The sequence below is a fragment of the Camarhynchus parvulus genome, chromosome 2 (assembly GCF_901933205.1).
Source record: "Camarhynchus parvulus chromosome 2, STF_HiC, whole genome shotgun sequence".
Taxonomy (NCBI): Eukaryota; Metazoa; Chordata; class Aves; order Passeriformes; family Thraupidae; genus Camarhynchus; species Camarhynchus parvulus.
The window spans coordinates 81,585,695-81,609,001 of NC_044572.1; the positions used below are offsets into that span (position 1 = coordinate 81,585,695).

At 37.6% G+C, this 23,307-nt stretch overlaps 1 protein-coding gene across 4 annotated transcripts in view; it reads right to left on the bottom strand.

The window, feature by feature from the left end:
- Positions 1-23,307, bottom strand: part of TENT4A (terminal nucleotidyltransferase 4A) — a 58,773-nt gene that overhangs the window by 23,098 nt on the left and 12,368 nt on the right. For all 4 annotated transcript variants that reach the window (XM_030968432.1, XM_030968423.1, XM_030968414.1 and 1 more), the window contains exons 2-10: positions 20,840-20,963; positions 19,350-19,396; positions 18,288-18,408; positions 16,641-16,748; positions 15,793-15,921; positions 14,510-14,723; positions 7,924-8,050; positions 762-862; positions 339-511 (exon numbers count right to left, since the gene is read on the bottom strand). In XM_030968432.1, coding sequence (XP_030824292.1) covers positions 339-511; positions 762-862; positions 7,924-8,050; positions 14,510-14,723; positions 15,793-15,921; positions 16,641-16,748; positions 18,288-18,408; positions 19,350-19,396; positions 20,840-20,963 — 1,144 coding nt within the window. The remainder of the gene's footprint in view (positions 1-338; positions 512-761; positions 863-7,923; positions 8,051-14,509; positions 14,724-15,792; positions 15,922-16,640; positions 16,749-18,287; positions 18,409-19,349; positions 19,397-20,839; positions 20,964-23,307) is intronic.

A 23,307-nucleotide genomic window follows, 5' to 3' on the forward strand; every position in this document is an offset into this window, starting at 1 on the left:
AATTTGACAATGGAAGATTTTGCTTAATGGAAGGATATATGAAGACATTTCTCCTCTTCTACTTAATTAGCTACTGTTAAAATTGGGTTGTTATATTTCATTACATCTAACTACTACCAAAAAGGGCACCAAAGATTTAGAATGGAAATAAGACCCATTTAATTAATAAACAAAAAAAATTGATTTCAGTAATTTTTCTGAGCAGAGGGCATTACTGATTTGCTGTAGCAGTTTAGGGACAGTATCCCATTAACTGCTATATATACTGCTGTATCAATTGAGGCTTTGAAGATAATCACTGCTACTTACTAGTTTAACCATTAAAAGAAAAAGCTTACAATGTCACTGCTGGAGAGCGATGACACAGAAGAGGCAGATGAACCAGAGGATAACTGCTGTGTACTGGCCAATGACAATGCCAAGTGCTGATTGTAAGATGGTTCAGAGTCTCTGTTCTGCTGCTGTTCTCCATTGCAAAGAGCTATTGGGTCTCTTATTTTCAACCTATTATCTGTTAACAGAAAACATAAGTATCATTTAAGAGCACAGAATACAAACACACGGGCCTTGAAGTCTAAGAAGAGCTGCAGTTTAACAAGCTAACTGAAAAACAGGCTCAGAAAAAACTAATTTGGGTTAGAAAGTTACAGATTCCTTTTATTTTTTTCCTGTATATCTGAATGATTAATTTCAAGGCACGAGTATTTTGAATTACATCAAAGTCAAGAAAAAATTTTAAGTTGGTTTCCTGCTATACCTACCAAGTTCAGGTGATAAATTAATTTTGCTCCCCCACTTCTTTTTAATCCAGGCCCTGTAGTCAATCACTTCTTGGGTCACTTTGATGATTCTACCTAATGTGCTAAAAAAATTTTTCAATTAAGTATTAAACAAAGACTGTTGGTTACACATTTGCAAGCATTTTAACAAGCTACCAAATTACACTAAAAATCAGTTTAAGATATCCCTAACCAAAAACTCTTTTTGAACCTTCTTTTTTTAAGCACACCATTTAATCCACTGAAGCACCACTTATATTCATATTATTTTTCTTTTACCATACTAACATGCAAGCAGTGACACACAGGTAAGATTTTTACTCTGCATTTCTAAATGGAATGCATATTAATTATAAAGAATGCACATGCTGATAACAGTATATTTGATAAAAGCAATTTATGGTTCTTGCATTTCTCCATACAGGAAGTTTTTCCACAGAATCTGGATTATAAACAGGTATGGGATGTATGGAAGACAAAAAACATCCCAGCACCACAACTGGCTGCGTGGAGACAGAGTTCTTCACTTGCTTCTGGATTTACAAAATAAGTTATAAGGTGATAAGGCCCCCATAATCATAAAGGAAGTACCATGGATCGTGAGGTAGTGGAAAAAGAAACAGATTGGCTCCAAAACAAGGTAGAATTTCAATAAACTCACAACAGTGAGAGGCTCAGAGAAAAAGCTTACCTGGTCCTGCTGAACAGTGACCAGTTATCAACAAAGTAGTGTTTTTCCAACACATTTTCCCAACATTCAGCTATTTGAATTGTACTTCTTGAGTCTTCTTGTTTGAGAGATAAATTTTCAAGCTTTCTTTTCATCAGAGACTAGTCTCTGAAACACTAACTACAAACTCCACACGCAAGATACATGAAGCAATTACTACTGTACAAAAATGGGATGTGCAAAGTTACCACTGTGGAACAGGTAATGTTATTTTTTTTTAATCTTCAATGGTTACATTAAAGTTTATTTTGTATTTCACATCATAAAGATACCTTGTACCAGTACTGGAATTTTGTTTTAGTTTAGGTGTACAATGGGAAGGCAGGACATACAAAACCATTTAGACTACCTTTACCAGGTTTCATAGTAACACTTTAGGTAGTAATTGCTAGGATAGTAGGAGAAATATTGCTATCTCATGCAAGACCAAATATCACATGTTCCATGTTAGTCTTCCAACTTTAAAGACATGTTACTGTTAGGATTGAAAAAGTCAGTCCAGCAAACATTGAACCAAATAATATCATCTAAATTACAAGTCCAAGTGCAGCTGCAGATGGACTTGTAATTTAGATAATATTCTGTCCACCAGGACAGAATTCATGTCATCCACCATTCTACTTATGTAATGTGAATAAAATGATGCATGCTGGAAAATAAAATCTTGAACTTTACATGCAGAATTACAGGTGTGCTTGTCACCACTCAGAAATTAAAGATCTGGGTTATAATTAAAGATCAACTTTGGGAACCACAGTGCAATAGCTAAGCAGAGCACACTAAGAAAAGAACAAATAAATCAGAGGATCACATTTTGTTAATATATACTCCCACGACGCAACAGCATTTTAAATACTCCATGCAGTTCTGGTTTCTCAGTCCCAAAGAGTAAGTTGAGCAAGAGGAGACAGAATGAAGATGAGGATGACCAAACCTGCAGAGGTTCAGCTGTGGCCCTAAAGCTGCAGTTCCCAAAAGAGCAATGCCACTATGGGACTCAAACATGCACTGGCTGGGTCTCATCAGCACCAGGACAGGGAAGGAAATCTTGCAGTTAAAAAGTTTCATCTGAGAAGGCCTTCAAAAAGAATTGAGCTTCTACTCTAGGATTACACAAATTTCACAACTACCACCAGCTGTGGTCTCACAACCAGAAAGTAAACACGGGCTGAGTAACAAGATTATTACATATAACGAGTTTGTCAAACCTGATGCTTCTTGGAGTACTGTCCTGGAAGTGAAGCAAGAGTCACAATTTCACATAGCAGAAGCAAAATGAACAATAGAGGTTGGTATTTTTATCAGACTGGGTGACTGATATACTGAAGAACGAGCAAAATGGGTGAAGCAACTGCTACACCATCAATTGTGGCAGAGTTGTAGACACAGAATGGGGGAATATGTTCTCTCACCAGTTCCTCTCAAAGGGCACAGAGATCAAAGCTCTAAACTCTCTTTTTTGGTATAAAGGTAGAAAAAAGGAAATTCACTAAGTTATAAGGTCAGGAGTCCAAAGGCAGATCCATGCTACATTGCTTGTGCAGCAAAATTGAAGACGTTCATTATGAGACATCAGAAGCTGAAAGGTGATTAAGGTTATACTGACATATACTTAATAAAATAGCAAAGAAAGAGGAAGCAAGGGTGATCAAACCTGGTACTGATCTCAAAAGAACACCATTTCCTATGTATGGGACTCAAGCACATCCATGGGTTCAAAGAACAACTCTTTAAAATAAGCATTTGAAAATTGTGCCTAAATTTATTTTCAACACTGAAAATGCTGAGGAACAAAAAAAACCCTATTAATCTACCCTGCATTTATTGTGAAAAATGTCATGCTTTTGGGGCTTTTATTTAGACTGAGGCCAGAATTTCTAGAGATGTCTGAGACAAACAGTTCTTCAAATATGCTTGTTTGGAAGACATGAAAAAATACTGTTAACTGGTTAGTAAAATCAGACAGATCTCCTGAGAAAGATGCCCCTTTAAGTTTTTTCCCTTAATATTATCATATAGTAAGACCATTAATAAACTATTTACCAAATGAGTTTATTTTATATATTTTATATATATTTATATATTTATTTATGTCTATATTTATTTCTATATTTATATATTTATTTACATATACTATTTTATATATTTATAATATATTTTATATAAGGAAGAGACCCAACAACTTTCCAAGCACAGAGATGGAAAGATCCCTTTCTACCTGGCTATGGTTGTTTTGAAGACTATCACCTGTAAGTGACAACTCCAGACATGCAGTAGGAAACTGCCTAGGCTTTCTCAAACTCTGACCTGTTGGCATGACAAGTCTTTCCCTTATCCAGCTGCACCACATCTAGCACAATACAGATTTCCAAAGTCTAATTTATACTGTAGGGCACGTGACAGCAAAACCAAGTCTTCCATTACTCATTGCGTATGACCTCCCTCAGCTTCCCAAATGTGGCTACAGAGCTGTAGAGATGCAGTCTGAGCACACTTTCCTAGCCAAATTATGTGACAGACCAGCATGTGAGCCAACATCCCCATCTGCAAAACATAAATATTAACCTAAGGATGGATTTTTCTCACATCCAGAGCAGTACAGCTTAGGGTTGTGAAAAGGTACAATACTACTCTCTCCCTCTTGCCCCAGATGTGAACCCCTGCTGCTTCTCTTGCTTCTGATCAACCTGTCATCAACCACAAGCTGGATCAACTTCTTGACATGACAGAAGCATTGAGATACTTGTTTTCAGTCAGACCAAAAAGTCCATCTGACTCATCTTCTGACTGCAGGACTGCCAGATCTCATGCAAGGCAAGATTCAGACTGAGAAGGAAGGAACAGCACAGCTGACAGAAGACAGTACACAGGTACTTAGCCTGGGCAAGGTATAATATTAAATTACACCTTAATATAAAGGCCATGGACAGGGTGGTAACAGATAATCCACTATTTAAATGAACACAAATCAATAAGCAGAGCTTATTGAGAGCTTGTTGTCAAATATCTCCTAAGATTTCCTGTGGTTCATCAAGAAACAGAACTGGAAAAATTGTCTCAAAACCAAGTTCAAAGAAGGGCAGTGAAGCTGGTGAAGGTTCTGGAGCACGAGTCCTGAGAAGATCCCGGTTTAACCTAGGAAAAAAAGCAGCTCAGAGTGGACCATATGCTTCTCTACAACTACCTGAAAGGAGGTTGTACGAGGTGGACGTTGGTCTCTTCTCACAGATAAGTGAAAGTGTAAGAGGCAATGACCTCAGGCTGTACCACAGAAGGTTCAGATTAGATATTAGAAAGAATTTCAATAACAAACAGGTTGTCAAGCACTAGAACACGGTGTCCAGGGAAGCAATGAAGTTACTGTCCCTGAGTGTACTTAAAAGCCATGTAACCCTGGCACTGAGGGACATGGTTTAGTGGCGAACACAGTAGTGGCTGGGTTAACAGCTGAACCCAATGATCTTTAGACTCTTTTCCAACCTCAGCGATTCTGTGAAAATATCACTCCTCACAGACCGAAGAAGTGAGCTCACTTGAGATGGCACACTCTTTCCCAGAGACAGGCTAGGGGCAAAGATCACAGGAAAGCTGTTCAAAGCACACACCAACACCAATCCTTAAGCGGGAGATATCCTGCCCATAACTGTATTTCACAGCTAGACTCATGTCTGTGTGGCCCTAAATATTAAGAAATCAATCACAATTTTCAGTCACCTTGGCTGAAGGCAACACCAAACTTTACAGTGCATACAAGCTGTACAAGTTCAAGATGGATCAGTCTCATTTTCCTAAGAGGAAACTCCTTTTTCCAAGATGACAGGAAGCTCCTTGCTGTAATAAAATCAACCAAACTGTCAATCAAGCTCTCCTAAGCCAGTCTCAGAAGGGGTTAGGTAAGATTGACTGAGGACAAAATAGTGTTAAGGTAATTTCTGTAGCTGTAAGAATTACCTTCAGGATTCAGCAGATTACTGTTTCCACTGAGAAGAAAGCTTTTCCATGATAGGAGATAGCTTTTAATTCCCACTACACCTCAGATGTTCTATTTGGAAGCCTGAATGACAATGGTGGTAAAACTGATGTGAATCTATCCCTTATTATTCTGTGGGACTTGCTACCACAGAACATGATGAAGAAAAAGGCCTATGCTGCTGAAGGACTACTATCTGACTTTTTTTTTTCCCCATTGGGACTATCAGAAGCAGGAACTCTTTAGAAAGCCTTCAATTAATGTAGACATATTTTTGTGTTGGACTGACCCTGAAAAAGAACTACAACAATCACCAAGAAAGATGTGAAATCTACTGAGTATCATATACAAAACAGAACTCTGTACACAGAAACCTTCCCTGGGAAGAGGAAATATGAATTCAAACCCATCAGACAGTTCAAGAACCATCCCACCTAGGAAAAAACTAGCCCAAATTAGGACAAAACTGAATAAACTCAGCCTGGGCAGTTCAGCCTCCTACAACTTCCTATCCTTTCAACTAATCATCATTTAGCCTTGATCCCTCTAGTAGAACATCATGTTCTACTAGAAGCCAGTCCCTGGTCTTAAATGGAGCCCATTGTTTATAGTTACAGTTATGCTATAGTTTAACCTACCTACTAACAAATCTACAAAAGGGAAAAAATGGATCAGGACAAAGGGCTCCCAGATGGCCAGGCTTTAGGTCAGGCCACCAGAAAGGTCTTTATACAGAGCATGGACCACTCTGCCTTACAGCAGGAAGAGGGATCCACAAACATACCTAGATTACCCAAGTACATCAGGTTTAACTGAGACCAAACATGGAATGTAGACTTCTCAAACTTATTACAAAACAGCTCATCATCCACTTACAAGTCCTTTGGCACTGACAAGACTGGTGCTAGGGGAACTATTTGTATACAGAACTTTGTTGAATGCTGTTCCCCTTGCAAGCCAGTGGCATGATGGGTTCTGAGATTCAGATGTCACTGGCACAGACAGCCCAGAACTCACAGACAAGTCAGACATGACACCTGAACACTGCTGCTAGGACTGCTCCACAGGTTTGCAGCTGTGAACAAAATTCAAACATTTCCCAGATACAGTAAAAAGTGCAAGTCCATGCAAAGTGCACATACTGATGACACCTGAGGCTCCCATTAGATGCTATACAAATATACTTTTTGATGCCTGTAGTAATACAGACACCTCATAATGACTATATTCTTCAGAGAAAAACAGAGAAGTTAATGGAGACCAGGACCCAAGACAAGCAAAACTTCAGGAATCCCTAGGTTACTCTACCTGTACTTAGGTAAGACCAAAGTTTCATTCAGTACCAAGAACTGTCAGCCAATACACACATTTAACAGTGACCTTTAATATCTTAAGACAGCAGTCTCAAATGCACTCCATAGCCCCCTTCTGTACCTCTATCACAGTGCAGTCTCAACCTTTGTGAATTTAATACTAATTTACGGGCACTCCTCAAGTACTGTCAGTTTTAAACTCACAAGTGAAAGACTGCGTCCACTTTGATGTAAACTTACTAGAGGAAACTATTTCACCTTCCAATGACATGAATGCTGAAAGTTTAAATCATGACTAGAGTTTGCAGTTGTACTGAGATGGCTTATGTGACATCTTACAGCCATCCTTCCCTGTGATTAGCTAGGGAGCTCAAAGCCGTTGGGATTTTAGGGAAGTCTCAGGGAAGAGACATCCTCTGATCTAGCCCAAATTCACACTAAGGGTTAGAACAAAAGGTGCTAGAGCAGATACATGAATGGAAATACCACATGGCAGCCATGCCTTCATTATCTTTCTCATCTCTCTTTCAAAAAACAGAAATTGCAAAGGTGAAAGCTCAAAGTACTGGTTGTGTTTCTATGAAAGACACTAAGAACTGCATTAAAAATGGCATGTCTAGAAGCATGCTACTTTTAACAGCAGATCTGGCAATACGATCAAACTGGATTGATTCTATTAGGGTTTTTTAATACAGTATTTTAAGTATTTTTTAATTCTTAAATATATAGCAAATCTTTTAAAACAGCTTATGGGGGCATTTATTAAAGAACCAGGGAAATTCTTAGCCGTGTTGTCTAGGTGTCTAATTGTCTAAACAAGTAATTTGATCACACACATTTTTTTCTGCCACAATACAGACATGCATCATATTAAACATTAAACAAGCAAACCCTCCTTTGAAATACTTCAAGCAGAATGTTGGACTCATCATGGGTTTTATCATATGCCATTTCAGCGCTGCACATTGAGGCATTGCACTCTCATATCCCTGGGCAGGTTAAATTTCTGCGCAGATTTCAGTACAACCACAGTTAAACAATAAATAACAATTTATTGTTTTATGAATCTAGAACCAAACACTCCTAACTGATTACACAGACAAATGGATATTGAAAAAGTGAACTAATTACCTCTCAGAATCTCTATTTGGATATGATCTTGCAAGTGGTGATACTGCATGGCTAAGAACAATGTAGGCATAATCAAAAACTTGTTTCACTTGCATGGCACCGTAAGAACTTCTGCCAACGTCGTTTCCTGAAATAATGACAGTCATCAGATGATCTTTTTTTAATATCAGTTATCAAAACATTAGTCATACTTAAAGTTCAGAAGCCTCAACAATACAGCTTAATTCTGTTTAAAACAGTTATCCCATCCTAGCCACATCTGGAACACCTAAGTGTGTCTGTTTCAGCAAAAGAAGTTGACCTTAGGAATGACACTTAACATTATGCAATTTAATACTTCTAAAATACTCATATACAGTGCTTGAAAGAAACAGAGCAAAGAGATCAGCTTAAAACTCTCAGAGCTGTCTTCCAAAGGGAACGTACCAAGCTTAAAGGACCATGTCTCACTTACCAGTAGAGTTCCTGCAGGCCAAATTCAGTTTAAAATTTCATTTGTGTAACCTTCAGTATGCCAGACAGACTCACATAAAACCCTATTTAACCTTATCAAAACTACAGATTAATAAACCAGCACATATAGATGTTTATCTCCACAGGATAAGCCAGTTTTTCAAAAATCTATCATAGAAGATTCCAGAAGCTTTTATAGTACTGTTTTTTGATCAAGTTTGTAGCACTCTCAACTGTCCTACTTTAGGAATGAGTGACATTTTAACTGGAACTCTTTCCAAATCTATTGCCATGTGAACTGCAGAAGTTAAGAACATTATATACCTTCTGTATCAGTGACAATGTACAAGAACAGACCACCCATCTGATACCTAGCACAATCTTGCTGTTACTAGCAGAAGGCATTTGGGAGCTTCATGTGTACGTATTTGGCACCAGACATCAAAATTCACTGTCAGCATTCAATTTAAGAAACATAAATAAAACTGCTTTCAAATTGCATAAAATATGGACTAGGTCTTGAGTGGGTAGAAAACTGCTTACAGTGCAAGGTTCCCTCCTTCAGAATGATGGGTGAAATGCTGTGAGAACACTAGAAAGGGATGAACCACCAAATGTGAAAATCAGATCAGAGCCCATGAATAAAAGAAATTAATGAAAATCTGCTTTGAAAAATTGATGGGTAAAGGACAGAATCCATACTTTGGAGGACAGAATCCAACAAGGCTGAGTTTGACTTAAGAGGAACACTTCACTCCCCTGAGTATTTTGTCCAGCAAGCTACTACAGACAAACCTGCTGAACTTTGTCATCCAGGGGAAGATTCCTTTCAAAATTCTCCAACCATAATGCCATTCTAACAGAAAAACATAATCAGTGAAAACTAACTGAAAACATAAATGCATTTGGGAAAACAGAATTTTTCCAGTAATTCACATGGTCAAATAAAAACCGATCAAGAAATACTTCCTGTTTCCTGACATAACTGAGTATCTTGCTCTGAATGTACCACTGTGGTATACAGCAGCCACTAATTACAGAAGCCTCTCCAAATGGTCTATTTGCTATTGGACTCTATCCTGAAGTAAAGAAAGAGATCAGTGTGGGCCTAGGACAATGAATCTAGGAGGAAACACATGGTAATGGTCTTCACAGAGGACTTCACAAAGGACTTAGTCCAAAGGTGGCTAAAAAGTGACCAAAATACTTTAGTGGTCATGAAATCAGAACACAATGTTAATTACACTAAAAAAGTAATGATTGATTCAGTAAGGGCTTTTCAGAGCCCTTACTGTGTGTCCAGCCACATAATGATATCCTAAACCTAGATATCCAAGATAATTAAATTGAGAAGCAATACAGAAATGGAATACATACTAAAAAAACATAATCGCACCTACCACTAAATTAAAGTCCATCTATGGTTGGACTAAATGTTAGGGCTCTTTTCCAACCTGAATGATTCAATGAATTCACATAACACTAATTAAGAATACACACTCAACGTGCACTCAAAGAATCTTTATTAGTTTAGTCTAACCCAATGCTAGGCAGGTACATTTGTCATGTATCCTGCATAATGTTGTACCAAAATGAAGACAGAGCTGCCACAAAATATTGGCTATTCCTTTCATCAGTTGTCACTACCTCCTTTGTTGTGCCAGCAAAAGAAATCATAAGCCTTCCCCTAAACCAATTACAGTAAACTTGGGCAGTTTTAGTTTATATCAATGAAGTTGTGTTTGAGTCTTGATTGAAGCAGATTTGAGAAGAGAGGTAGAATAGCTAATGCCATACCATGCTTGAGTTCCTGGTTTGCCTCATTCTGCACCTGTAACTCATTCATAAAAATGTCGGAATTAACGGGTTTTAAACAATTTACAGTCTGCAGAGCTTTTTACTTGGGCTGCAGCTGGAGCTACTGTGAACTGATCTGTCAAGTCTGTATAAAGATGACCCTAGCGAATCCACAAAACAACATATTAAAGAAGCCAGAAGATCACACATTTGCATTTGCTGCCCTGAATAGATTTTCTTCTGAGAGATCACTCTCATTAGAGAACCATGTCTTACATAAGTGAGCATCCTCCTTTGGTCACAATCTAGACTGATCGGTTAAAGCACACAACCCAAATGCTGTCACTCTTTAAAAAAATCATACATACTTCAATCCTCAGATGTACATTAGCAGATAACAATGGTGTGTGATTTCATGTATAATTCAATCCTTATTCTTTCTTACAAAGCCTTCATCCCTAAAGGAGCATGTCCAAAATTTCCATCACTTGCTATCAGTATTACCACTCCATCAGGTAGCCTTCCTTTACCTGAAGCGTTTTTAAGAACACGGCCTGAAAAGGTAAAGGTAAGACCGTGAGCTAGAACTGCAGCAGACCCATTCACGTTAAGCTATTAGCCAGTAAACAGCTTTTTGCAACATTCAGCATTAAAGAGGTTCTTTCAAATGCTAACTTCAGTGAACCTGTGTATTTTTATAAACACTTATGCTTTATATACACACACAAACATATATATTTGCAGGTTCTAATGATAAATAGCTGATACTGAAAAGTTGCAATGAATCATTCCGGGCAGCCACTAAGGCTAGAAGAGATCATCTCACAGATGTTGCCAATCTCAAATCTATTTACTTCCCATACTTGTGACCTATCAAGATGCAGAAGCAAGCAACATGAAGCATAATAAACCCTGCAAGTTAAAGATTCTCTTTTCCAAGTAAACACATTTAAGGTTTAGAACTTTCATTACTGCTCACAGCAATTCAGAATGAAGAACAAACTTCCTCATGAATGGAGCTGCACAGGCGGAACTCCCAAGTTTTAAACTTGGCGTTAAAGAGTAGCAACTTAGCTACTCTAGGTACTGCCAGTCTGAAACTAGACCAAAAATTATTCCTGTTCTGAGCATCACAAATGACTGGAGGACCTTGATAAACACCTGATTCACAAAGGTATAAAATAACAAGCCCCTCAACAGTCTGCTGAGTAATGCCAAGCTTGTTTTATAACCACAGATTAAAAGATTTGTCAACTGCAAACAGTTATGTCTTCCAAGACAGGATACTGCTGGACCAGCTCCAGACAAACCTCTTCCAAGATGACATCATCTACCCTGCTCCAGCATATTCCTGTGAACAAACTTCTGAGTGCCTGGCTGTGCAGTTCTCCTTAATAAATGTTTTTACTTTGTATATATTTTACAAAAAGTACAAGTGCTTTGAGAAAGTGAAACGGTGTGGCTACAAGATGTTTATGGAAACTCCCTCCTTTGGACAATGCTAAGGGAATGATTTTCATTTCATTATCCTGTCCCAGGACACTAACTCAAGATGAAAGATCTTAGACTATGTACAAAGACCAAGTATAAATGATTACATCAAAATGGAAGTAATTTTCATCACCACTATATTAGTCTGGTAACTCAAATACGGACCTCAACAAGCTCCCCACTTGAAGTGTCGATTTCTGACACCTTTGTTGGAATCCTGGTTCTTAAATCACACAAATTATCATCTTCTGGCACCCAGCGATCAGTCTCCGAGACTCACTGAGGAAACCCTGCAGTACCTAAAATAATCTAAGAAAACCCACTACAACCAAAACAACACAATATGGAAGCTGGATGCCTGTTCCTCCCAAATCCAAGAACTAACAGAAGGTTATGAGCAGATAGAATGATGTATCACATCCTTCTGATGACAACTTCCATCTCTTAGCCAGACATCACCCACCATCTCACACTGAATAAAAAACAGTTCCTCAACTTAAAGAAACTAATCCCACTAAACACATTCCTGCTCCCTGCAAGACCACTTTAAAGCTATTCTTTTGAGTTATACCTATCCCATTGCTGAACTACTGCATACACTCGCAGGAGCGACTTTTACACTACTTTGATAATCTTTGAGAAATTGAAAGGGAGAGGTTTTTTTATCCCTGTACTTTTTGTCTCATTTTGGGATTAAGAAGGCATCTTTTCAAGTATTCTTCCGAGGCTTAACAGGAACCTTATAGACAGCTGTGATCAGGCAAAAAAAAAAAAAAAAAAAAAGGATTGAAAAACAAAGTTAAAAACCTGTGGATACAGTGCAAAAACAATTTTGCAGGGGTAAAACTCACCAGCAGCTTGCGCTAATTTAAGTTGTGACATCTGTGTCCACTCTTTATGAAAATAACTTATTCCCATCTCCTTCAAAGTACTGCCACCAACCCTCAGAGTCAGACATTGAGTGGATCTGAACACAAACTCATCAGAGATGACTTATGAACTGGGCAAGGACCTGAACCCTTGGGAAAGATTTTTGTGCTGGGACAGAATGAATAACAGAACTAAACTAATTAACAGAATTCTAGATGTTACTAACATACAATTGACAGGCAACTTTAGATACTGTAGGAATATGTGATTAAGTCTGAATCTAAGGAGGCTGTACTCATCAGATCTGATTCACAGAGCGATCTTATATGTGCTATGTAATTTTCTTCTAGCTTCATCTGGCAAGTTCTGAAGGTCTGTGGTAGCTGCTAAAGAATATCCCTATGAGACACAGCGGTCAGATAACTTAAAAATATTGTCAGTTTTCATTTCCATTGCCAAAACACTATCCCCTATAAGAACTACATTATCTCACACTATACAAACGCTTTATTTAATTTAATTTCATTCTTATCAATTCTTTGACAGCATACAGCTATTCTTTCTTCTAAACTACAGCTCTTCACTTCTGCAAGATTAATGCTAGGAGGAACAGTTCAGAGCCCCTAGTAAACTTTCTTTTTCTTCTCCAGAGTACTATTGGCAGTGATTAAAACATTGTATAGCACACACAATTTGTTCTCCTTCAGTCCCCAGCAGATAGAAAGGAACAAAACTGGAGGGCAGTAAGGATTTTTGACTCTAAACAATTGTGGCTCATGCTGCTATTCAAATGGGTCTTCAGGCAAGCAGGTACACAGCTCCTAAGGGAAATCTCAATGACAATGACGGTTCTGCACAATCACACCCTAACCTATGCCTGGCCAAGTGCAAGAGTCATGATGGACACAGAGTTACAAACATATCAGAGACATGGTTAGACAAATGAGTATCACAGCCTGCAACCTGTTCTAGGAAAGTATGAACATTCAGCATATTGAGTATTTAGAAAGGTACCAGCTCTCAGCTCCTGATCCATGGTATTTGCTTTAGAAGTGCTGTAAAAGTGCTGTAAAACGTCTACACACAAAATGTGACAGTATGGACTTGGACTGCCAATTACATTCTAGAAATACTTGTGCTGAAGTCCAAATTAACTGAAAACTGACTTTGTTAAAAAGCTGGTTTGGAATTTCAGCTACTTGTGATGGTCTAAATAGAATACAAACTGAGTACTATAAAGCTGGAAATTTTCCTGAGGCACTTAGCCAAAATTAAACTCAATTATTTAGAGGGTTACTGAATTAAAACCAAATCTAAAAGAAAAAAAAATAATTTTATGTTAAGTACTATCAAAGAACATGCAACTCAAAAACTCTAAATGCCATTCCCTAAAGATCCCTGTGCAGCACAGAAGCCAGTTATGCAAAGTGCTCTCCACACCACCACCACCACTGCAGCTGTTTTTTACCGATACCCACCCCTGTTCCTGTGCAGCCCCTGTGGTACCACCCTGCAGGACAGGTTCTGCACCTGGGGCATTTCTTTCCCATATGGTGTGACTTATCTGAAGTATGGCACCACAGACTGTGGCAGTAAAAGCTACACCTTCCAACCTCATTCTCACAGCAAATAATGGAGAACTGTTCTGCTAACAACCCCCCTTCCAGGATTTCCTGGAATCCTTTCTTTCACTACCTCTCAGTGCTGTCAGAGAATTTCCTTATGTCCTCAACACAGTTCTGGATCTCCAAAGCATTATGCAACTGCACTGTTTGCATGTAATCCAATTTACTCAGGCTAAGAATCTTGCGAGACCTCAGGCCCATATCCCTCAGCCCTCCTACCTGACTGTACCTCTATAGCAGCAACAGCCTCCTCCCAGTGCAGCTTCTTAACTCATCTGATGGACTAATGCAAGCTGAGAGCACAAGCTGAGCCAGAGCTCTGGAATACTGCAAGAAGTGTACAGTCTTACCAGGCAGAAGAGGATCTTCAATACATAGCATGGATGGTCTGTATCCATTAGTCATGACTTTCATGATTTCTTCTTTGGCAATATAGGCACCTCCATTTTTTATTCTAATACCAGTTTTCAAGTAGTTAAAATTCCTTCCATAGAGTTCAAAAAATTCTATTAGAAGCATTCCAAGGTTTTCATCAGCTCTTCTGGCATCAATTCTTGGATGTAGCTGTAACACAAACCAGTTTTTGCATATTAAAAACTACTAGTTTTCAGACCATCGCACAGGGCAACAAAAAGGTCTCATTTAACAGCTGAGTATTTCTTCACATAAGTCTCGACTGAATAATTCACTCTTCATGTACTTAAACCACTCTCACACAACCTAGAGGGGGCAGCACTTCAGCAGTATCTGAAAGCCAAATTCTTTCATCTTTCCTCATGTAGCTTTTTGAGGATTAGGGAATTCTTTTCCCTAAGTCTCAAACAAGAAATAAGTACTGCATACTAAATTATAGCCCAGTTAGTAACAAAGTAGTACCCGATTTTCCACAGCAAATCCATCCCTCAATGCTTTCAGAAAGTGGGGGGCAATCTAGTTTCCCCAATTGAAATACAGTTTGTGTCTCTGTCTCTACTTATTATATTTGGTACGCAAAATCTATAGCAATATTTCAGTCAACACCACCAGCAGCAGAATATATAAGTTTTCAATTACCACAGCTGCTGAGAGATGCTAACCCCATACCTCATCATACCTGTATGAGGCCCACTGTCACAAAAATGTCTTAAGAGAAGTTGTAACTTGTTTCTAACATTGTAACTTGTGACTATTTCATCATTCAAGTACAGCATCTGCCTGTCTTAAGCATATCAAAACCTAACCAACATATAAGAAAAGAAAAAGAACTTGACTGTTGAATTTCATCATTCTAATAAACACTGAAATCGCTACTCTGCACATTCAGTACCAGTAGTCTGGGAAGCAAAAGACAAAAACACACGCTGCAGATTTATGAAGCACCATTAAGATGATTCAGGTAGAGGCCGTGCTGTAGAGAGCAATGCACAGCCTCTATGCCTTTCACAAGGCTCCAGCTGCTGTTCCAGCTTACACAGGATAGATCCTGGATGTTTGAGAGGTAGTCCACAGGATCTTTCAAGAGTCAAACACTCAGAGCATAACAGTAATGCTGTGCTTTGCAAGGGGCATCTGAACAAATAGTACACTAGAAGGGCACAAGTACAGAACCCAAAATATTTTGAAGAACATAGAAACAAATAAGGAACAGACTTACCTGCAGGAAACTAATTGCCATTAAAATTAGGCTGTAAGAGCTAATTCCACCAGTAAAAACTTCATTCAAATCCCTCTGAAGGAGGAACTGTTTTAATACTAAAATCAAGTAAGGTAGCAAAGAATATTTCTGCAAAGCAAAACAAGTTTTATCAATGACAATGTCAACATTCCGAAACCAACAAAGTAGTACACAATCTCAGCAAACAAAGATTCATCTAATACAAAAATATTTCCAGTGGTGTGCTATACAGTGTTTCCACAGGAAGAACTGAAACCTGCTTTTTTTTATTCTAGAAACAGATGAATAGACTTCAACTCTTATTTGATCAAAGATCTTGCGTATCCAATTTATTTCCCACCTAAACAATAAGATTTTTATATCCTTCTTTGAATGCCAACGTCACTTACTACAGCCAAAACTTTCACTCTAAATAGTACTTTTACTACAGAGTATAAAAGGAAACTTTTAAGTGTGTAGCCACACAAGAATTGTTTTTTGACAGTTTAGCAGGACAGTATTCATAAGGCAGCACCACTTAAATTCAAGGAAAGCAAAACTTGAAAAGAGACTTGCTTCAGAAGCAAAGTTTAGTGCCTCTCTGTACATCCAGACATGACCACAGAAGTTCTTTCACAGTGTACATACAAGTTTATTCATTCAAACATCTAGCACTCAAAGTGAACACTGAATGGACATCAACAGATAATAAATTAAAATATCCATGTTTAATTAGTATTAATGAAAATAGTCTTCAGCAATAAATTGTCCAGCCATATCAAAAAAGGTTAGCTAAGCATCTAGTACATCCTTGGTAAGTAGCATAACATTCAATACATGGCTGATACCTTCATGTATTCCTTGATAAATCGAGCTGCCTTCACACCAGTTTCTACATTAAAACTGATGTCAACTTTCACTTCTGTCTCCTGGTCAGTGAGTTTTATTATTGGTACCTGAAAAGATTAAGACAAGAATGTGAATCCCCAGGAATACAACACTGGTGCTGTTCCTTAGTGTACTCAAGACACGTGGATACTAGCAGTCTAAATGATTGCAACTATCAAGTCTGTCTGAGAGGAGGTAACAATCCTGACCTGTCTGACATTGAATGCTTTCTAGGGAGGTGATTAATGTACAACCACCTTAACCTACCATCACTCTGGTACTCTACCACAGCCATTAGCTATATGCCTTCATAGCTGCAATAGCAGTGTTTCATATGACAACTTAATTTACTTAATGACTCATTCCAATCAATAGGAGATCTTGTAATCTCATAACCTGTGGGAACTGCATTCCTCTGACTCAGTATTGCCCCATTCACTTATTGAACTGACAGGAAACCAGCCTAGCAGAAAGTAATGCCTGTTGGTTTATCAAGATGAACTGGCTCAATGCAGAGTCAAATGAAAGCCAGAAGAAATAAAGCAAAGCCATCGTAGTAATATGGCAGGAATAAATTAATATAAAGTGACTGAACATGTAGTTTAGCTTCACACCACCACCTGGAAAGCAGTGCCCTACAAAATCATCTTACAATCATAACCTAAACTTCAGCTGATAACATTTATTTTAAATTGAACTCCTCATATGTTTAATCTGAAATTGAAACGAAAAAAGAGCAGAACTATAGCATCATTTTACACCAATATCAGAAGAAAAAAATAAGAAGGAATAGTACAATTGTAAGCCTAGCCTAGTGCTGTTGTCCATCATTAACTAGTAATACAGATTTTGAAAATCCCATTAGCTTTCAGGTAAACCAAAGACTACCAAAGCTACTGTTATGTACTGCTACTCTAATGAAAGCCACAGGAATATTATGAACCTAAAAGAGGAAGACTGTTTTAGAGACCACAAAGCAGAAGCTTGCTAACAGAAGTTTGGAATACTCACCTTAGTCCCCTGAAGAAAACGTCACTTGCTCAATAACATAAAATTCTCATGCATTAAGTTTTTAACTTATTCAACATGATTCAGGCTTACAAGAAAGATGCAAGAGATAACACACATCAGTCTCACAAATTACATAAAGCCCTCAAATATATTTTGGACAGGAAAATCCAATGTTAGGTTTGGAACACTTCACTGTGCCATCAGAAACAAGACAACCTTAAAACTGTGTTGAAAGCTAGACAGCTCTAGTTACGAGCTCTAGTTATCTGGCTTAACAAATTCCCCTCTCAAAGGTCAGTAGAAAAACATTATGCAAATAGTTAACTTATTTTAGTGGATATTTTGCAAATACTAACTGTCAGATCTTTATTGACAACATAAGGATAAAGTATGGCCTTCAGCAAACACAGTACAGAGAATTACTGACATCCATGTAAAAGACTCCATGCTATTGCTAAGCACATACAGATTCTACTGAAATCTTGCAGAGAGTTTAAGACAATATAATTTGCTTCAGGAATTAAGAATACTTTTATCAGCAACATCTGAAGGGGACTGAAAGTTTTTCAGTTCAGTATTCCACAGCTATTACTTACCGTAGCTTTGTCAAGTACTTTAATGGAATATGGCTCAGCCACATTGTGTTTTCTCAGTGCTTGCTCCAACAGCTGTAAAGGGGGTCGCTCCCATTTCCCAAAAACAACTAGATCAATATCGCTAGACAAAAAGAACACAGCATGAAATCCAGTAAATCTAAAGCACAATACACTGCCAAAAAGATATGGTAAGATTGGTATTCTACGTATTACAAGTACCATGATGATTACAAGTACCAAATGACCACACATGGCGATCATTTTGCAATTTGCAATATAGGTTACCAATAAGCTTCTTCTAGGAGCGTAAAGCAAGACAGTCCATGGTATTTTAGGACCCAAAGCAGTATTCTAGTTTCTTTCTCCCATTACTCTAATGAGTTTTTCTCTGAGTTCCTTTCCCTTTTACCTTTCATGCTCCCTCCCCTCTGACTTAAACAGTCCAATTCCACCCATCATCTATCTACTCATGTTGACGGGCATTTTAATAATCCAAAGAATTTTATCAGTGATTGGTATTCAAAACAAAATTTCCAGGGCTTTCCTTCTGAAAATTTCATTCATATAAAGACAGCTTCATCTTCAAGGCAGAGCTACACAGGTTTCCACATCCAATTGAACCATTAAGTGATACAAAATACCAAACTAAGTAAGGTATTTTGCTCTCCAAAAAGATGGGAATACAGCACTGTGATTGTTCTTTTGACTTTACACAGTAATTCTGTGATAAGTGATACATTCTTAGCAATTTACCTTATTTAACAAAACAATCTTTACAAGGGAAATGCCAAACATTCAGTTTCACTGTCTGTTTAAAAAAAAAGCCAAAGACTAACCCCAGACACAAGGAAGAAAAGGTAATTCACTGAAGGGTCAACAAGCAGAGAAGAGCAGTAAGATAATACATCAAATACTTATCCCAAATCTTGAAGTTCAAAAGCTCTTCCCTTTGTCATATGAAATACAAAAGTTTTACTGAAAGTTTGATACATTCCATATTCCATTCTAAACTCCTCTTTGAAATTTACCATTTCTCTAAAAGAAGAGTAAACTATTACTTACCTAGTTGGAAGATAAAGCCCTGTACTAAAGCTGCCAAATATCTGGACCTGAAAAGAACACAGCAGGAAAACATCTTGCAATTATGAATGCTCACTTCCTTTTACTTCACACTTTTCTCCAGTTGTTACGGATATAGCCAGTAAAAAAGTTACTTTACTATACACTCTCTGTACAAGCACACTTTTTCTTAGAGATGCCACTTTAGAGGAAATTTGGCTTCTTTATCATGAAATAACTACCAATCCAGCTAGCAGAGAATAAATTTAAGCAAGTTCTTTTCATTACTTATTTCCAGTTTGACAGACATACAAGCTTTTATTCGTTCCCTTCCCTCCTGCTCCCTCCTTTCCTTAGAGGACAGCTTTACTGAAACTGTTTAAGGGAATTTTTTTCCAAATATTTATGTTTAAAAACCAGCAAGTACATCTAAACATATCATTCAGATAAATAGAATACTACAGATTTTACTGTCAAGAACAACTATGAAGTAGCAGCAGTTGTCTGTGTGTGGAAAAGCAGGCACAATGAAGATACCTCCGCAGACCACCAAATCCTTTCAGTGAGCTTCCCATCAAAAGAATTGAGATGTCCTTCCCTCTCTGATACAGAAGAGTCCAATACACAAGCTCACTTAGTTTTTTGCCAGGCAACAAAGGCCCTTTTCAGTGTTTATATCAATTTCCACAAGGTACAAAAATCTCACTATGAAGGAAAAACATGGGTGAGGATGAAGCAGACCAGCTTTACAGTATTTTTAGCTCAGTGCTGTAGCCTGAGCCCTCACTGTCTGCCATGGAAGGCTATGAAATCACCATGGTCTGAAACATTTTTCTGGTTCTAATGACAATGCTACAATCTGGTAATCACAAACGTGATGCTAGAAATACAATTTAGAACACATTCTTTTTGAATATGTAGACTTATCCACTGGGTAACAAAGTGTTTGAAATTATACCAGTTTAGATGGCAATGTATCTCAAGGAGTTTAATTTTCCCACTACAGTGGGGCTAAAGCAATTCCTTGAATGTCAAATTCATGAAGAGTACAAAAAAAATCTGCATTTAATTGCTCTTTCATAAAATATTTTGATTTTAAAATATCCACACATTCAGGAGTCCTTGCAGAAATGGCTACACAGGTAGTCAGTCTCACTTTATCATTCAAAATTAAATTATACAGAGACAATCAATTTAATAAGCTTTTTTTTTAAGAAAGGCCCTACTAAAAGCACCACATTCCCAGGTCTCAAAATGAAAAAACGTTCAGTAGAATTCATTAACCCAAAATCTAGGTTTGAAATTTCCCCACTTTTTAAAATAAATTTAAAATAAATTTCCAAATATTGCAAGAACTGTGATATTAAGTCAATTGCCTTAAACCTGAAGAGTTACCTGTTCATTCCTAAAAGAAAGAAAGATAACAGCAAGGTTAAGTGAACCAAGCTCTACAATTTACTAGAGAAGCAAATCACAACTGAAGCTGCACTCACATCAGCAGTAGGCCACAGATCTTTGATGACTGTTTCTATCCTTTTTACCACTTCTCTTCTCATAGCTGCTTCTTCAGGACGAGGGGACATGAAGTCATAGAAGTCAATGATTTCTTCATGTAGTCTAATGGAGAAAGTAGAATCAGTTAGTGACAATTGAACTATTTAACTCTTACCATATATTTTACAAGAGGCCATAAGTTTTATTTAATATAATCCTTTAACCTAAGAGCTCAGAACACTAACTCTAGTAGACATTTACTAAATTTCTTTCTGGCTCAGCAGTGAAGGCCAAACTCAATTCCTGATTCTTAATGATTCTTTTCTTTAGAAAACAAAGCTGAGCCTTAAAAACTACAAAATGATGCAAATGTGAAGCAGCACAAGATCAACCAAAGTCTTCAAGCAGGTTTATTCTTCCAGCAGTTCTTACTTCTGAGTATGCTGCAGTTTATACAGACTGCAAACAGGCCACTGACAATGGTGAGATTTTGCAGAGGACAATAAAAAGGACATTTGAGTATTTCTTGATGTAAAAACATACACTTTGACACTCAGGCTCTTCATTAGACATTCATTCATATAGAAAGCGATTTTCCAACTGAACTCAAAGTGAGAAATGTTAAATATATTCTCAAGTGTAAAGTATTTTTATACCAATGTTACATGAGGAGACCTGACACTGGAACCTTATACACCTATTAAGCCTTTTTGTTTCACATCTACCAGCACCATAGAACTCTTGCTGACAAATTTGAGTATTCAGGTGAATGTCATGTTTGCCTTCAATGGAAAAGCATCAAGCCATGCCAAACAAAAATGCAAATAACTACCACTGTGACATTTTTCCAAAACATCTTTTTTGATGTTGACATATTTCTAAGATTTCTGTCTAACTCACAAAATGTATCTAGTCAACATCGTAGTGAAATCCAAATGCTGTCCTAAACCCAAAAGTCAATCTATAGTTTATATACTTAGCCTTCTGAAAGCAAAATTTAATACCTCTCTAGTAGAACTCAACTCTTCATCTGAGACTTTTGCACTTCATTTTACTCAGTAACTCCCCTGCTAGCAGGTAACTTCCAAGAGACCACATGCCTAATTTTTAAGCATCAGTATTCCTTCCTATACACAAGGAGATTTTCACAGCAAAGCTCAAAGATACTTCCAAAAAGCATAAATATTTTGAATTACTGTTTGCCCTTTCTCTTTTCTTAAACTGAGCTTGGATCCACAACTGAACATTTAACTACACAGCAGATTTAACTAACATTTCAACTTGCTGATGAATCGACTTGATTCCAAAATTTTAGAGCAAGATAGAAAATAAACTAACATGCTCTTATTTTGTTTATAGAAAGTACGCTTTTTTCCTACCTTTCCAAGACAAAAAGACCAATGAATAAAATACTTGAATATACCTAACAGCAATGGGGACAGCCCAAAGACTTCCTATTCTTCTGCCTATAATAATCTGCAGTAGGCAGATACAGGGTGAAAGCAAGAAAAGGCAAGAAAAGCAAAGGAGCAGCCATCCTTCCAAATCTCCAGTAATTTCATCTGGCATATGTTCAGCGTGAATCCCAACCTGATATCTATTAGCTCAAAGAACTTCATTCCATAGATTTTTCCAGGTCTTTTAGTCCATTTCTGCTTTGTTATTTGTGGCATTCAATGAGAATTTAAGTATGCATCAGAATAAAGAGTGCTTTATTTCAAACTGCTGCCTGGTAATGATTTTATCTGATGTTTTTTCCTAGGGCAAAAAAAAAAAGTTGTTACAGGCAGTTCACCTCAAAACACAAGACTTCTCAGGCTCTCAATCCATGTATCTCTATCCACCAGTAGTTTTCAAAGCTACTAATCCTCACAAGTTTTTGTTTCCCTTGACAAGAGGATGTCCAAGTTTGATCACTGCTAACTTTATTTGGCTTGTTTTCCATTTGCACCACGTTTTCTGACAGGTGGGCAGAAATACACACAGAGTCAACACATCATTCTGCCATTCAGTCCAGAACACACACCTGTTTTCATTTTATTGTCACTACACTTGGGAATATTGCTGCTTGAGGGTACCTGAACACATAGCTGCTCTTTAAAAGAAACCATAATGAAGGAGCTTCAAAGTGTTTTCTGAACAAAACTATCAACGTAGAGCCCACTCACTGTGTGCATTCAGCCTGAATTATTTTTCTTCAGTCATGATTCTATATTTACCAGAATTTAATTTTACCAGCAATTTTATAATCTAATGAACAATGAACTCCCACGGTGTCTGTCTGCAGTCAGCTCTAGCTTTCTATTATCCTTTCTATCCTTTTCTCACTCGTTTCTTCCCTCCAGGTATTTATGAACATATTGAGCAACAGTCTTGACTACTTCTATTTGTAACTTTCCCTCATTATAAAGTAAATAATTTATTCTTTCCTTTGGTTATTTCTAAGAGCTAACCTAGCAGACCTGTA